We start from the raw sequence: 14,989 nt of genomic DNA, 5'->3' as shown, positions 1-14,989 counted from the left end.
CTCGGTGGAATGTCCAGTCATTATATGGCTTTTGCTTGTAAAAAAAAAAATCCCATTTTATGCTAACTATAAAATATATGTGATAGATACTTACAAGTCCTGAATGTTAAATATATGTGATCAAAGTGGGAGCTTGTTTGGGAATTTCAGTGAGTGTCCAGAAAAAAAAAAAACCTGGAGAATCATGTCTCTTCTGGAGGATCTACCACTGGCTAATTAGGGCTGCTTCTGCTGAGATTCCTGAAGCCATATTAGTCGCTGCTGAGTTGTATGATCTCTAAATAGCCTGTGTTATCTGGCTGGGGAGGCATATTTTCACCAGTAAGTTCAAAGTGGGGAGATATACATCATGGCGAGGGTTGAGGGGGCAGTGAAGATCTGGATGTCATAATTAGGTGTGGTTTCTGGGAGTGATCGATGAGTTGCCACTAAAAACTGAGTTGGGAAAAGATGTCAGTAGAATCGCACAAGGCTGGCAACCTGATCTGGACTATGGAGTTTGTGGGTCGGAATTGATTTCCGTCAGTGGGTGGAATGTGTTTGCTTCGTGACACACTGGCTGGAGGGGGGAGGTTGGGAGAGCAAATTGCTGACTGTCAGCATCACGCTGTGTCTATGGAGTGCTGCCTTCTCATCTAGGTGATCCAGCCAAGTGGCCTTTCACATCTGTAGATGGTCCGTGAGCCCAAGGGGGGGGAAAGCAGCTAACGAAAGCTGAGCTGTACTTACTGTGCTCAGCCCTACCCAGTAGAGCTGGAGTTTTAATCAAGGGCTTTCTCTTATGCCGGGACTCACCAGGGAGGCAGAGCTAGCCTTGACAGGCATAAGCTCTCTAGTTCCCCAGGAGGGTTAAACTGAGTTGAATTTGCTTCCCAGTCAATAGAAGCTTGGCCAAAGCCCAGTGAGTTTCACCTTAAAGTCTGTGAAATATTGACCGGGATTGAAGAGGAGATTAACTAGTGCTAGTGACAAAATGAAAGGCTGGCTTGGAATGAAATTACAGGTATAGATGCCACAGTCAGGGTTATGGAGATGGGTAACCAAGTGAAGATACAACTGGACAACATACAACCCTGTGCTGTGTCTAAATGCCTTTTACCTTGAGTTTACCATCTTCTCGAAGGTTCCACAGAGTCCCCACATGCTGTACGAAGTGATACCTGAGATCAGAGACTGGCAAATGTTTCTCCATCAGGGACATGAGGTGCCAGTCTTATCTTCTTATTTTAGGAGAGATTTGTTTGCCTTTTCTTTCTCTCAGCCTTAGCTTCAGAGAGAAGGGTGGAGTTTCTTAGTGTACCCATTGCACTATATCCAGGGGCTCCTAATGACATTCACTCTGTCCTGGGATGAGTGTGTAGACATCCGCATTGTGCTGGCATAGAGCTGGCATCTCTCAAATATCTGAAAGGATGTTACTGCATCCCACCTAACGGGAAGAAGCTGAGACTGCATGATGATTAGCATCCATTGTCCTCTTCTTCATCTCTGGGGTGATCAGTAAGAATATCATTGGCTATCCAGTTCCAAAGACAATGTGGACATTGTTTGATTCATGATGAGATAGAAACACATTCTGGGTGCTACAAGGACATGGGAGACAGTAACCCTAGTCAGAACTTGAGCACCAGGAAAGCTGGCCTATAGGATTTGACCTCTAACTTCAGACCCAGAAGGCAAGAATCTGTCAGGTGAAGGGCATTCCTCAGAATCAGAATGACACTGAGGAGTGGCGGGGAGGGGGCAGGTCGGGAGGGAGAGGGGAGGGATAAGAGCATCAGGGCATGGATGTGGAGAGGTAAAGGTCTCACAAAGAGCCTGTAGCTTCACCAAGGGGACAATAAAACAGAAGTCACTGAAGAATTTCCAGACTGCAGTGACTATCTGTAGAGAGAAGGGAGGTAATTTAGGACATGTGACCCAGAACATGGAGAAAACTGGTTCATGACAGGTTGCCTGTTGATATTGAGGAAGTAGAAAATCCAAAATGGTACCCTAGTTTGCTTGGTTGATTCTGATGGGGTGTCTTTACTCTGAGAGGAAGCAGAAGGGAACAGATGCATGGAAAGACGTCACGTACAGATCTGGTTCATAGGAATGCTTCCCCCTGGAGCTCAGGCTGAGGCTGTTGTCACAGATGCAATTTTCTTCAAGGTGGTTTTTTTTTTTTTTTTTTTTTGGTTTTTTGAGACAGGGTTTCTCTGTGTAGCCTTGGCCATCCTGGACTCACTTTGTAGACCAGGCTGGCCTCGAACTCACAGCGATCCGCCTGCCTCTGCCTCCCGAGTGCTGGGATTAAAGGCATGCACCACCATGCCCGGCTCAAGGTGGTTTTTCAAAGAAGGGAGACTCTCCCTTTCTTTTTTTTTTCCCCTCTGGCTGATATAAGGAATATGTAAATGAAGAATCTTATTTGAAGTGTCTGTGGGTAGTATCACATTTCAAAAGGTCTATGAGATCAGGTAGTCAACACCACCCACCATAGACACAACTTTCTTGAGAAAACAATGAGAAAAAGAAAGAAAGAAAGAAAGAAAGAAAGAAAGAAAGAAAGAAAGAAAGACAGAAAAAAAAAAAAAAAAAAAAAAAAAAAAAAAAAAAAAAAAAAAACAAAAGAAAGAAAGAAAAAACTGCCCAAGGAATGCTGCATTTTCCTCTGCAGTCACTTGGACAAAAGAAACTTTCTATTAAAACACAGAGAATTGAGTAACTATGCAGAGTCCTCAGCAGTGGTCTGAATTACAATTTGGACTTGACACCTGATGGCAGATTGCCCAGTCTTTATCAACGTGGGTACCAGAGGCAAAAATCTCACATGGGGATGTGGGTCTGTGATACCTGTTATCTCTGTCTACAAAGATTCATTAAAGGCTTTGCGAGATCCATCTTTTTTAAACCATTTGTGTCTGTTTGCTTGACAATCAAGCAACGATTAAGAAATGCTGCTTCCTGAAGCTTTACTGGCTAATGTAATTTCACAGCTCCAATTACAAACCAGAAAAATTATTTCACCCCCCAAACAGGGAAGCCAGACATTTCTGAGAAATCAGAATTAACGAGAAGACAGTCCTTTCTGCAAAAAACAGGACACAGTATTGATGGCTTCTCCAATGAGAATCTTGCTGAGTCGCAACATGAGCATCCTCCAGCATCCAGGGATGCTGGTCTAGCTGATGTGTAACCTTTCAGCTTGATGGAGTGCTGCTTCTGCAGGGGTCTGGTCTACTCTAGTGCAAACATCCACTTGTCCATCCTTCCTCCTGCTGCTACCGTGAACCTGTATTTTATGTGGTTGTAGAATTTTGAATGAGGCTTTAACAGTGATTCAGTTTGACCCTTTGTCTGACCCTTCACCTCATTTTCCCAGTGTGTGGACAGCCACCCAGTGTTTGGACACCGCTAGGAGTGGGGAGCTCGTCACCAGACTTTCTAAAAGAACGTGTTACTTTAACTCAGCTGTAAAGAGGAGTTGAAGTCCAGTTGCTTCTCATGGAGATCATTAGTGTTTAAAATTTCTCATCAGGCTGTCCCTTGGATCCAAATCTCCACAGCAGGACCTGATGGAAATACTATAGGGTGCTAATAGGATGGCATTTTGAGGGCAAGCCCTCACCTCTGTGCTGTAGCTACTCCTAACACCACTGCAGGGAGGTACAAGCCTCAGTGTTCGTTTCTTCCTTGTTTGTTTTGTCTTATCTCCCTTGGCTAGGGTGCTGATAGGTGGGTGGCTGTGGTCATTTATTTCCGCTTCAGAAGAGTGTCTGCACATGGAGAACCCCAGCCTGACTAAATGGATATGTGAGCAACTTAGTGAAATTACACAAATGGGTTAATCCTTTTTCCAACTTGACATCTTCCTGCAGGTCCTATTGATCTCATTTTACAAATGATTTCAAGTTTTAAGTCACAAAAGTGTTTAACACATTGGTTTTCCAGCCTCTTTTTTATTTTGATCCTGGGACTGAGCCTACCTTCTCTGCTCTAAGCATATGCTCCACCCTGCGCTACATTCCCAGCTGGAGTCGTATTTTAAACTCAAGATAACTGCCTACTCTTAACCTGTCTTTTCCTTCCTTTGAGCTCTTTGGAGACCTTTATCCTCGATAGAATAGGGATGTCAGAAGTGAGGCACTGGAGCAACCACGGGGACCAATGAACACTTCTGTTCTTATTGTCCTAGCTGTCTCACTACGGTGGCAGCTCTGTGCCCTTGGGCTCCTGCTCTTCATCTACTCCTGCCCTTCTCAACATTGCTGTGACAATGAGTCTCCTCAAGGAGCATTTCTGGTGACTCTCTTGTTCAGACAGCTGTACTATAGGTCTCCTTTGTTATTTCACTTTCAAAATTAGCTTTTGAAGAGAAAAATTGTGTGTATCTTCCGATGGTTTAAAGATGGGAGCAACAGTCAGGCATCACTGGACCAGGAAGCATTCTGATGTTGGGGTTACCCATATTTTAAGGAAGAGCTTCCTGCCTGAAATGATCTTACTTGGCATCTCGTCCCCTGTCCCCTAACACCTGTGATTTCCTCTGACTATTGCAAAGTTTCAAAGTCATACGTTAATATCCCTTTTAAAAATGCATTTTGAAGCAAACTTCTAAACAAGCCTGTAAGGTGTTTCTTCTCTGGCTCTGCAAGCAATAGAAGCCTACTTTGGAAAAGTTACATCTAAACAGATGTATTGGGAAAGATGGAGTCATTCCTAGACTCCAGATAAGCTGCAGCTCTAGAGGGTGCAGAGCCAGGATCATTCTCAGAGAGGGAACAGACACAAGCCTATGTGGCCTCCTCCATGTAGATGACAGCTGAACTCCATGAGGTCTGGAATCTCCATAGGATGGCATGGAGTCCAGGATGTGATCGGTCTGGATCCATCACTTCTTACGTGTGCATGCATAGCATCAGAAGAATGGGAAGATAATACCACCTTCTCCTCCAGTGACCAAGAGTGACTTATCTCTTGCCAAATGCTTCCAGTGGTGCACTTGACCCCAGCATACTGTAAGCACTCAATATATGTTAGTGATGCCATCTGTTAACATTATAAATGTCCTCTTGAGACTGTGATGTCAGGGCACCACCTTCTTTGGTACCTGGGGCTCAGCCCTTGCTCTAAGAAGTGCAGGCACCTTCCAACAGTTTCTGCAGGTTAGAGCCAGTGGTGGGATGTCTTCCCAGAGTCAGAGAGGTTGAGTCAGGATGCTGGCCAGGAGACAGGAGTATAGATGTTGGGATGGAAAACAAGCCTGTGCGTGCCTCTTTTCACTTTTTCCTTGATTTAGTTTCTACCCTTTAGTATTGCTCATTACCTTGGTCAGATTTTAATCATCCGATGGGAAAGAACCACAGCTCATCCTGTACCCTTTAGAGGCTGGCATCTCAAAAGACAAAAGAAACATTCAATATCTAGTCGTTGGATTGAAAGCAGATGACATTCTGGCATACATGATTCATGTCTTACCTCAAGTGGCGTCTGGCTATGGATGGTTTGAAACAGTTTTAGATCTTTTTATTTCCTTAAAGGTTTTTTTTTTAAAGGGAAATGTAGAGATAAAATTGTATGAGCCTTTAGAACACTCCAGAAATGTCCTGAGACAGCACTGTCAGGAAAGATTCTCTCCTCTGAGAAAGTTCTAATTTACTTCAGTATGAAAGCAGCACACACAGGAACAAGGTTCTTCATTGTCCATATTGTTTTATAATTTGAAAAATATCCAGCAATAGGATTATAGCCAAATAAACAAATACATCCTTGATTTGAGAATGTTATAGTATTAAATAATTAAGTTAAGTGTTACATGTAATCATTTAAAATTTGCCCCCAGGAATATTGGTAAGTGAATGGTACCAAGGAACTAAGCCACACATGTAACTAAGCCTCATTCTGAAAAAGCAGAGATAGGCAAAGATGCCATAGGATTTATTCTGCTTATATATGGAAAGTCATGCACAAAGATCATGATAGTTTATAACCATGCTATGATGTAAATTAAAGCAAGCACAAAATATAAATGAGACTAGGAGAATTTATACCACAATATTTGAATATATGCATAAGTGTATATGTATTTATGTATTTAAGCATATAAAATAAAATAGCTAGCTGATTCTAGGGAATGAGGGTCAGAGGGGAAAAGAGAATTGTGAGGGTCAGAGGGGAAAAGAGAATTGTGAATTATATTCTAAGGAAATCTTAACTTGACCTCTAATACTTAATCTTTTTACAAGGAAAATATATTTGTTAACTATTACCTAATTTTAAAAAAAATCATATAAATTGAAACAATATAATTATAAATCTATCATAGGGTAGATTAAGTACATAGAACATACTATACTTATTTACAACTGAATTGTTATATATAGGTGAAAGTTTTCATGAGAAATGATATAGAATATATTTTCTATATGTTCACATACATATATAATATACACGTATACGTGTATCTAATATATATATATATATATATATATATATATATATATATATATATATATAGAGAGAGAGAGAGAGAGAGAGAGAGAGAGTGTGTGTGTGTGTGTGTGTGTGTGTAAGAAAGGAAACTAGACAGTAAGCCCATATGCCTGTCACTGTTTTGCATCTAGAATGCCGGGACATTTTGCTTCCTGTCATCACTAAAGAGCTGAAGGAGCTGCTGGAGCAGAGGGACGATGGGCAGTACCAGACTCTGGAGAAGAAGTACTGCGTGGAACTGCTCAACAGCATCTTGGAGGTCCTCAGCGGTCAGGATGCGGTGAGTCCTCAGGATGAGGTTGCGACTCTGGGCTCAGCTGATTAAGCTGTAAAATATTGATAGTGCTGAAGAGCATCTGAAATCTGAAGAGAGAAATCAACACCTGCTCAGCAGGCTGACTATGCCAGTGACATAGCCCTCATGGCCGTGAGTGATAGAGCTGGGATAGACAGCCAGCCATGAGGATTGCAGCATGTGGCATTTTTGTCATCCTGTGTCCTGGTGGACAGGTTTTCCCTGAATTCAGGCATGGATATCATCCCAGTCTTTCTAGGTGGTTTGCACATGACTTGTCTGGTTTTGCCTCTCTGGTTTGTATGGCTGCTAAGGGGAGCTCCTTATGCCCATGTGTTCAAGAGAACACACCCAATGGCTTTGATACTGAAGGGCTTGCATTTGGTGTCCCTGGAGACTTCTTATAGTGGCAGAAATTGTTAAGATTCTTCCTGCCTCAGCCAATTTCCCAGGCCTACGCTCTAGAGAAAGGACGTGGAGTATGACTATGGGAGGGGCAAGGCTGGAACTGTGAAGCCAATGCACATTTAGTTGTCATTGTTTAGTTATTTAAGGACAGACATGGGACCTAAAGAAAATGTCTCTGTGGTGGGCTGGAGGGCCTCTGTAGGGCAGTCCTTTCAAAGAGTTGCACAGGCTGAGAGGCAGGGCTGAGTCACAACCCAGAACCTCAAGGTCAAGGAAAGGCCTCTTGGTTTGGCCTGAGTTTTTGTGGAAAGATCTCAATATACATTTTCCTTATGTGGGACTGGACAAAGAAGGCTTAGACCCAAACAATCAGGAAGTTTTTGCTGAGTATTTGTGTAAATGTTCCTCCTTGCCATTTTCTCTTCCTGCTCTTCTCAGAGAAGAGCTCTCTGAGTGAACAAAGTGATATTCCTGTCCTGCCTATATCTCACAGTCAGTCATGACTATCAACCTCCTGGTATGTGACCTCTCTCATTTTTTTTTTCTCTCCTGTCCTTACCATTCTAATTGGCAGTCGTCTTCTTATTGGGTGAAAACAGAGTCTTGCTTCACTCACTCACTCGTTCATTGATTCCTTCATTCATTCACTCAGAAAAACATAAAATGCACCAAGTGTGTGCTTGGCAGCGGAGATACAAAGCACTAAATGGTTCCTCGAGAATGCCATTACAGAAATGTAAATAAGCAATTGGAATATGCAGACTCAGCATCTGTAATCTGAAATCCCAACTCTGAAATGCTCCCAAATTCAAAACGTTAAAGTGTTGTGTATTAAGGACACAGGTGGGAAATTCCAATCCTTGAGATCTTATTTCATGCACAAATTATATTATTACTGTTTCTTAATTATATAATCAATAGCTGATTCTTAAGTTATCACTATTTTTGGTGAAAAAAGTTTGTACTAATTGGTTCATAAAATTGTCTAAAATAATTTTTATAATATATATATATATACATACATACATATATAGTATATCGTGAGAAGTAAAATAATTACATGGGTCGTAAACACAAGATATTTTATTGCATATATGGGATATACATATCTTAAAATCTGAAAAAAAAAATGTAATGTCTGCATGGTCTGTGTGATCATGGACCTGAAGGTACGAGGGCCCTGCCACATCCTTCCCTCCTGCATCCTTGTTGCATGGAAACAAAGATGGCAGCTGAGAGCTTGAGAATGCAACAGTCCCTCCAGTGATGAGATGGGGATGACGGTGTTTCTAGGCACATCTGCTTTCCAGCTGTTCAGTAGGTGCCAGACTTTGCCATCTAATATTCATTTCTTATTATTTTAAATAGGAAGGAGTTTTGTCTTGCAATGTAAGAACATGGGAGCTCGCTCTTCATCTCTTCAGAAATATCTTAATGTTTCCTTTCTGTTGAATAGCAATTTGCAATGGCTTTTTACATTTTACTATAAAAAATATGTCATAGGTGTTTGGGAAATCATGGTTTTGGGAAACACAATGTTATTCTTGAAGGTAGGTAGTGCACAGTTCTTTTGTATAGCAGCTGCTGAGGCTCCGTTCACCTCAGGGAGTGGCATTTCCATCTCTGGTCTACATATTGTCATCATTTTTCAACTTCAGTAATGTTAAAGACCATTCCTGTCTCCTGTGAGAGGCGGCTGCCGTCTCACCCAGCCACAGGACTCAGGGCTTCAAAGCATACAGGGAGTGGGAGGCCCTGAGTTAACTCCTGGACTCAGTGCGTAGGAAGTGTGGTGTCACCTTCACAGTCTAAGTCACTTTTGTAATGAGATCCAACCAGAGACGTAGCCCACTCCTCTCTCAGGATGAGCAGCTGTCTACCGGGTGAGTTATCAGATGACATTATCATCACCGAGTTGGTACAAGATTCTGCTCCGGCGAGCTTCACGCCACACCTCCAGTTCCTGAAGGTAGAAATGTGTCTGCTGAACAGTTTCTTCTATGACTCTGGACACAAGCACACTGAGCCAAAGTGCAGATCAGAAATCCCAAACTACCTAATCAGAATCTCTCTTGTTCTAGTTGATCGTGACTCTCTGGGCCAACATCACCTGGGGAGTTTTTGAAAGACAGCAATGCTGAAACCCCAGCCCAAGCATTGTGATTTCATTGCTGAGGGACTGGAGGAGGCGCTGCAGTGAGACGGTGCTGGGTAATGAAGGGCAGGCCAGGGGCCATGGTGCCAGTGCAGCGGGCCTCCATCTTCAGCCTGTACTCTAGAGATCTGCAGGAACCCCATAGTGTGGTTAGACCTTCAGTTCTGGAGAATGGGATCTGACGCCTGATTGGTCCTCTCATCAAGTGCCCAGGTGATGTCTATGCTGCCAGACTGAAGACCATACTGGAATGTAACCCATTTTATGTTTCTCCAATATCTCCTTGAACTAACAGCAGTGGTTCTCCCCCTTCCTAATGCTGCAAACTTTAACATAGTTCCTCATGTTGTGGTGGACCCCTGACCATAATTTTTTTCCTTGCTACTTTGCAACTGTAACTTTGCTACCATTATGAATCGTAATGTCAGTATCTGATACTGATACGCAGGACGTCTGATAGGCAACCTCAAAGGGATTGAGAACTACAAGTCGAAAACTGCTGAACTAAAAGACTAGCTAAGCCCCTTCTCACGTCTTTACCTCCTTAATTCAAGAGCCCTGTCCAATCTGCATTTAATAACCACAGGATAACAAAGACTTCCAACCCATTCATTCCACTCCGAAATTCATTTTGGTCAGATAGCAGTGACATGGAGTGTGCAGGCGCCTGACTTCAAAAATCCAGACGTATGAGCAACAGGATTTTATGAAGTCATTAAAAAAAAAGAAGAAGAAATCACAGCATTTGGAGGAAAATGGATGGAACTGGGAATCATTATGTCAAGCAAAATAAGCCAGACTCAGGAAGATGAGTGCCACGGGCTTTCACACACGTAGAACCTAAATTTAAAATTATATATACATACGTATCGCTTTGTATTTATGTTTATATATGTACTTGTAGGTTACAAAGCTAAAACGGGGATCATGGTGAGGGAGGAAAAGATCTTAAGGGAACTGGAAGATCTTAGAGAGGGTAATGAAGTATAGTAGTGGGAAGGCAGAAGGCATGGGTAAGTGAGAAGGGAAGTGAGCTGGAGGTGGGAGGGGCACAGGGGAGGGCAGTGGGGGGGTGGGATGAATTAGAACAACATATAGTAACACATATATTTGAAAGTGAGACTCATTCCTTTGTATGCTTACCTACAAAATCACTTTAAAAGAAGGGAGGGAAGGTACCCAGGCCATGGGATATCGTGTGTTTTACGCAGGCGCCGCCTGCTCGACACACGGACTTTGAAAAGAAACGCATTTAGAAAGTTCACCCACCGCAAATGTCCTGGGTTTTCCTTCTGCTGATTTAGACCCTTTATCCTAACAATAGAATCGCCGGTTATTACAGATTCATTCTTAGTTGATGCTGTGCAGCAGCTCCTTGTCCCAACCCAGACTTAAGACAATGACCGCTGACTGCAACTATTTCTGGGGAAGAGCCACCTGTGAAAGTGCAGCAGAGTGTCCTGTGGGATGCCATGATTCCCTTTGGTGCTATGGCGTGTGTTTGGATGTGTATCTTCAGTTCTCACTGTTGGAGTAATTACAGCCCCACCCAGGCGGCCTACTGGGTTCTCTGTAAGCCTGCGTGGCTTGTCTGTCTTAGCCTGGGCATGATCAGAATCTTGGACCAACTCAGTTTTTAATTATTATTTATTTATTTTTTTAAATTATTTATTGGCATCATAAATTATTCATTATTTATTTAAATTATCTGTTTAAGTTTTTCTCACAGGGCTGCCATATTTGCACTTAGCATATGAAAAGTGACAGCTCCCGGTGAGGAAGGAGCAGCCTGGCATCTATTTTGTTAACTCCTTTTTCTCTTTCTCACTGAGCAAGTTGGGCTGTCAACTCCAGTGAACCCCAAAGAGGACTTCCCAGGGATCTCATTCTGTACCTCAAAGCCTTCTGAGGAATTCATGCAATTTAATTTTGCACCAGAACTGGATAGTTGGTTTTTTTGTTTTCCCCTTCCGAAACCAGGGCATTCATTTTTATGTTGTATTCCGTGAAGAGGAAGAAGGGAGACCATTTCATGCCTGAGGCAGCAATCACATGGTTAAAGATGAGTTTGCACTCTCAAAAGGGAAGAGGGTTGTTCATACCGGCATCACGAAAGGTGTGATGACCAGCATCTTTAATTCAAGCCTTGGGAAGACAGAGACAGGAGGATCACCTGCAAATTCAAGATGTCTCAAAGTAAGGACGAGGAAGGTGCTACCTAATCCCACACAGCTCAAGCCTTTGGTCCCTCACCACCTTCAGCACTTGGAGATGTACTGCACATTGCAGCTTCTCTTGCCTGGAACATTCTTCCAAGTCCCCATTCCTTCTCTGCAGGGAAGACCTCCCATTTCTGTTAGCCTTAGGGATTTTCAGAGTTTTCTCAATTCTATCCCTTCCCCATGTCCCCTCTCATCCTTTCTTATCTTCAATTCTGTGCATCACCTGAGATGATGATATTCCTGTAGCAACCTGTCTGGGTTACTTCTCCTGCATCTCTCCCCAGCCAGGCTTAGAGCACAAGCCTCATCCTCCAAGTCACAGAGCTGACCTGGACCAGTCCCATCCACACTCCATCCTTCTGCTGTAGCCCTCAGCATCTTAGGCTGTGCTGTGTTCCATTCTCAGCTCCTGTGCCCTCTTGGCATTGTTTGAAAGAGACCGCTGCTCTTTGCCCAGCTAAATCCTACCTAAGGCTAGTTCTGAAGTCACATAAATGTCACTGTCCTTGGGAAACCTTCCTTCATCCTCCTCCCTCCTATGCTGTGCTCCTCAGAACCACTTACCTGCCATATTGTCACACTCTGAGGACTAGCCTGTCTGCTACAGGGCTGAAGTGCTCTGAGATAGAGGTCAGCTATGTCTGCCTCCACCATTGCCATCCAAACAATGACTGGCCCCTGAGACTGCCTGGGAGGAAGGTGTGCACTGCCCACCCCCAACAATGAATGACAGGCTCAGGGCTTTCCGGTGTAAGAGGATTGCTCTCTTTGGACATCATTTGCAAAGGGGTCCAATCAATCCCACAACATCCCCACTGGTCTGCATGAGACCTTTTGTTGTGTCAAAACCAAAATCATATCCAGTTGATTTTAGAGAATTAAACTGGTTTTCGTTAGTGACTCATGAACCTTAGAAGGAATCTCACTGGGTGTGGCTGAACAGCTGCTTTGTGCAGGTTACCCTGAGCTGCCTTGGAAACAGAACAATGAAGAATTCTGGTTGGTTATTATGACACTTCTTCAGGTTACTCTCTCCATAAGGATTAAAATGGGGGGATGAGGAGGGGAGGAGGGAGGGTTTTTTTTTTAAATGAAAGCTCATTCTAATTGAGCTCTTTCCAATTGGTTGTTCTGACTCTCCTAGATTTTTTGTTTTAGTAATCTTTTTAGGTGTTGTTGTTGTTGTTGTTGTTGTTGCTGCTGTGATGATGAAGAAGAAGAAGATGATGATGATGATGTCGTCATAGGGCACTAGTATTTACTGGTCTGCTTTGTTGGGCTCCAAGCAGGACCCCAGTTCTGACCAGTGTCATCCTTAATGTAATTTATTACATTTTATGCTCGTCTTCTGCTCCCATTTCTCAGGGAGCCCAGAACTGTGAGCAGCCTGCCTGGAAGAGGGTCAAAGGGGACCATTGCTGCCTCTTGCCATTACCATTTAGTTCCCAGGGGTCAACACCATCCTGCCAAAGCAGCAGAGGTTTCTTCTAACTGACCAGAGCCCTGTGCCAGTATTCAAATAAAAGCCATGGAGGCAAGGCTGGTTGAGTTCTTTTGTCTGTGGGCATCCTATGGAGGCACGTATGGTGGCCAGACTTGGACAGGTGGGAACCCTAGAACCTCTGTTACCTTCAGTTGTCTTCTGCTTCCATGGTGTGGGATGTGCTGTTGCAGTGGCTTTTCAGAAAGGATGGCGCAGTTCCTGATAGTGTATATCCATCATGTGCTAAAATGGGGCTCATGGTCCTGCTTATGCTACCAAGGATGCTAAAGCCTCCGAAAGCATTGAGTTGTCGTTCCAAAGAAGACTCCAACGCAAGGACAGCTCTTCTCTCTCATCCTATAGCTGCAGCCTTTCCTTCTGCCTCCCACCGCTGCGCACAGACACTGCTTTCTCCAGCATTCTTGTCTGAGAGGTCACTGATCATACTTCTGAGCCAGGCTACACCCATGGCTTATCCCACTGGTATTTGGCGAGTTTTCAGTACATGCAATAATCTACATATGGTGCGATCAGTGATCAAAGTAGGGGAGAAATCCCACCTTTGCTTCTTTTTAGCTCTGGAATCCTGGAAAAAAAAATCACCAATTCTCTCATTAAAAATGGGACACACTGCCTTGGATTACAATAATAAATGCCTGTGGAAAGACCCAGCCCATTCCAGGCCTATAGCCTGCACTCTGTGATGCTTTCCTTCTTCTGTAGTGTCCTCGTTCTCACCTGTGCTCCCTGCACCATTACAAACTGCTTTGAAAACAAACATATAATCCTTTTAAGGCCAGCCAAGGGCCAAGTGCCCTGCTGTGAGAATGACAGACAGGGACTAAGCCCAGGAAAACTGTAGCTTGATGGCCTGGAAGGCAAGTTCCAGGCTGGGACTGGTGGTGGCAGGTGTTTGGGTTCCTCTCTGGCCAGTAGGAGACTTGCCAAGGAGCAGCAGATGTTGCATCTGGGCACAGCTTTCAGCACCAGTGCTCAGTCCCTCAGGAGATCCTAAAGGAAACTGTCATGTTGCTTTTTCAAGGGCTCCTATGGAGAATTCCAGAACCCCTGGACCTGTGAAAGGCATTGTATCAATGGTGCTGTCTTAGAATTCACTTATACCAATTCCTCGGTGTCATATGTTGATTTCTTAGGAATTTTACGAAACAATTGCTAGGTAACTACCTTGATTAAACATTTATTTACATCTATAATTAAATGGACCACATTACAACCAAAAGCAACAGATACTCAACACATTCCTAATTAGCTTGTAAGGTTTTATTTTTACCTATGCACTTAAGATTATTTACACCTATTGTGTCTGAGTGGCAGAAATTCAATGGAATGTTTGGCTATTGTGTCTAGAAATCAACCAGGAAGAAAGTATTTAAAGAAAAAAAAAAAAGCGGATAAACATTATATATCATGGCCAGCATTTAAAAATCAATTTCCCATGGAACCTGTTCACAAAAGTCTACTTCCACACCACTGACAGGAATCCAGAGGGACCACCCCAAACCAGAAAAACCCCAAAGCCTGTGGGTGCTGCCAAGGTATACTTTTACTCTCTGAATCTACTGGCATGCATTGGCCCTCAGAGGATTGGTGGAAGAGAGTGGCTTCCAGGGCTGTATCGATTTGAAGACAAACTGAACATCCACCCTTAGGCCAGGGAGGGCAGATATGGCTCATTTCTTATGACAGTACTTATTGACCACTGGTCGCCTCTTCCTGAGGATGCTGACGTCCTGTGTAGGTCTCACTGCAAAAGAGCCGAGAGAGCAGATTTGCTATGGCTTCTCGAGCTGTCTTATCCTACGGGTGCAGGAAAAGCAGGTTTGATGCGGGGGCTATCTTACCCTTAATGACAGTATAAAAGTTGATCTTTTGATTAAATCAGGACCTGTGTAGTCACTGTTAACAGGAAGAGTCGAGAGTGGGTCCTA

The 14,989-nt window shown here is 43.4% G+C and overlaps 1 protein-coding gene across 1 annotated transcript in view; it reads left to right on the top strand.

Annotated features, from left to right (window-relative positions):
• Dock2 (dedicator of cytokinesis 2) overlaps positions 1-14,989 on the top strand; it is a 403,715-nt gene that overhangs the window by 154,542 nt on the left and 234,184 nt on the right. Inside the window, exon 26 of the mRNA XM_051167750.1 lies at positions 6,609-6,757. Within this exon, the coding sequence (XP_051023707.1) occupies positions 6,609-6,757 (149 nt within the window). The remainder of the gene's footprint in view (positions 1-6,608; positions 6,758-14,989) is intronic.

This window comes from Acomys russatus, chromosome 25 (genome assembly GCF_903995435.1).
Source record: "Acomys russatus chromosome 25, mAcoRus1.1, whole genome shotgun sequence".
NCBI lineage: Eukaryota > Metazoa > Chordata > Mammalia > Rodentia > Muridae > Acomys > Acomys russatus.
The sequence above is the reverse complement of the archived record's forward strand: the minus strand, read 5'-3'. Positions and strand labels throughout refer to the sequence as shown.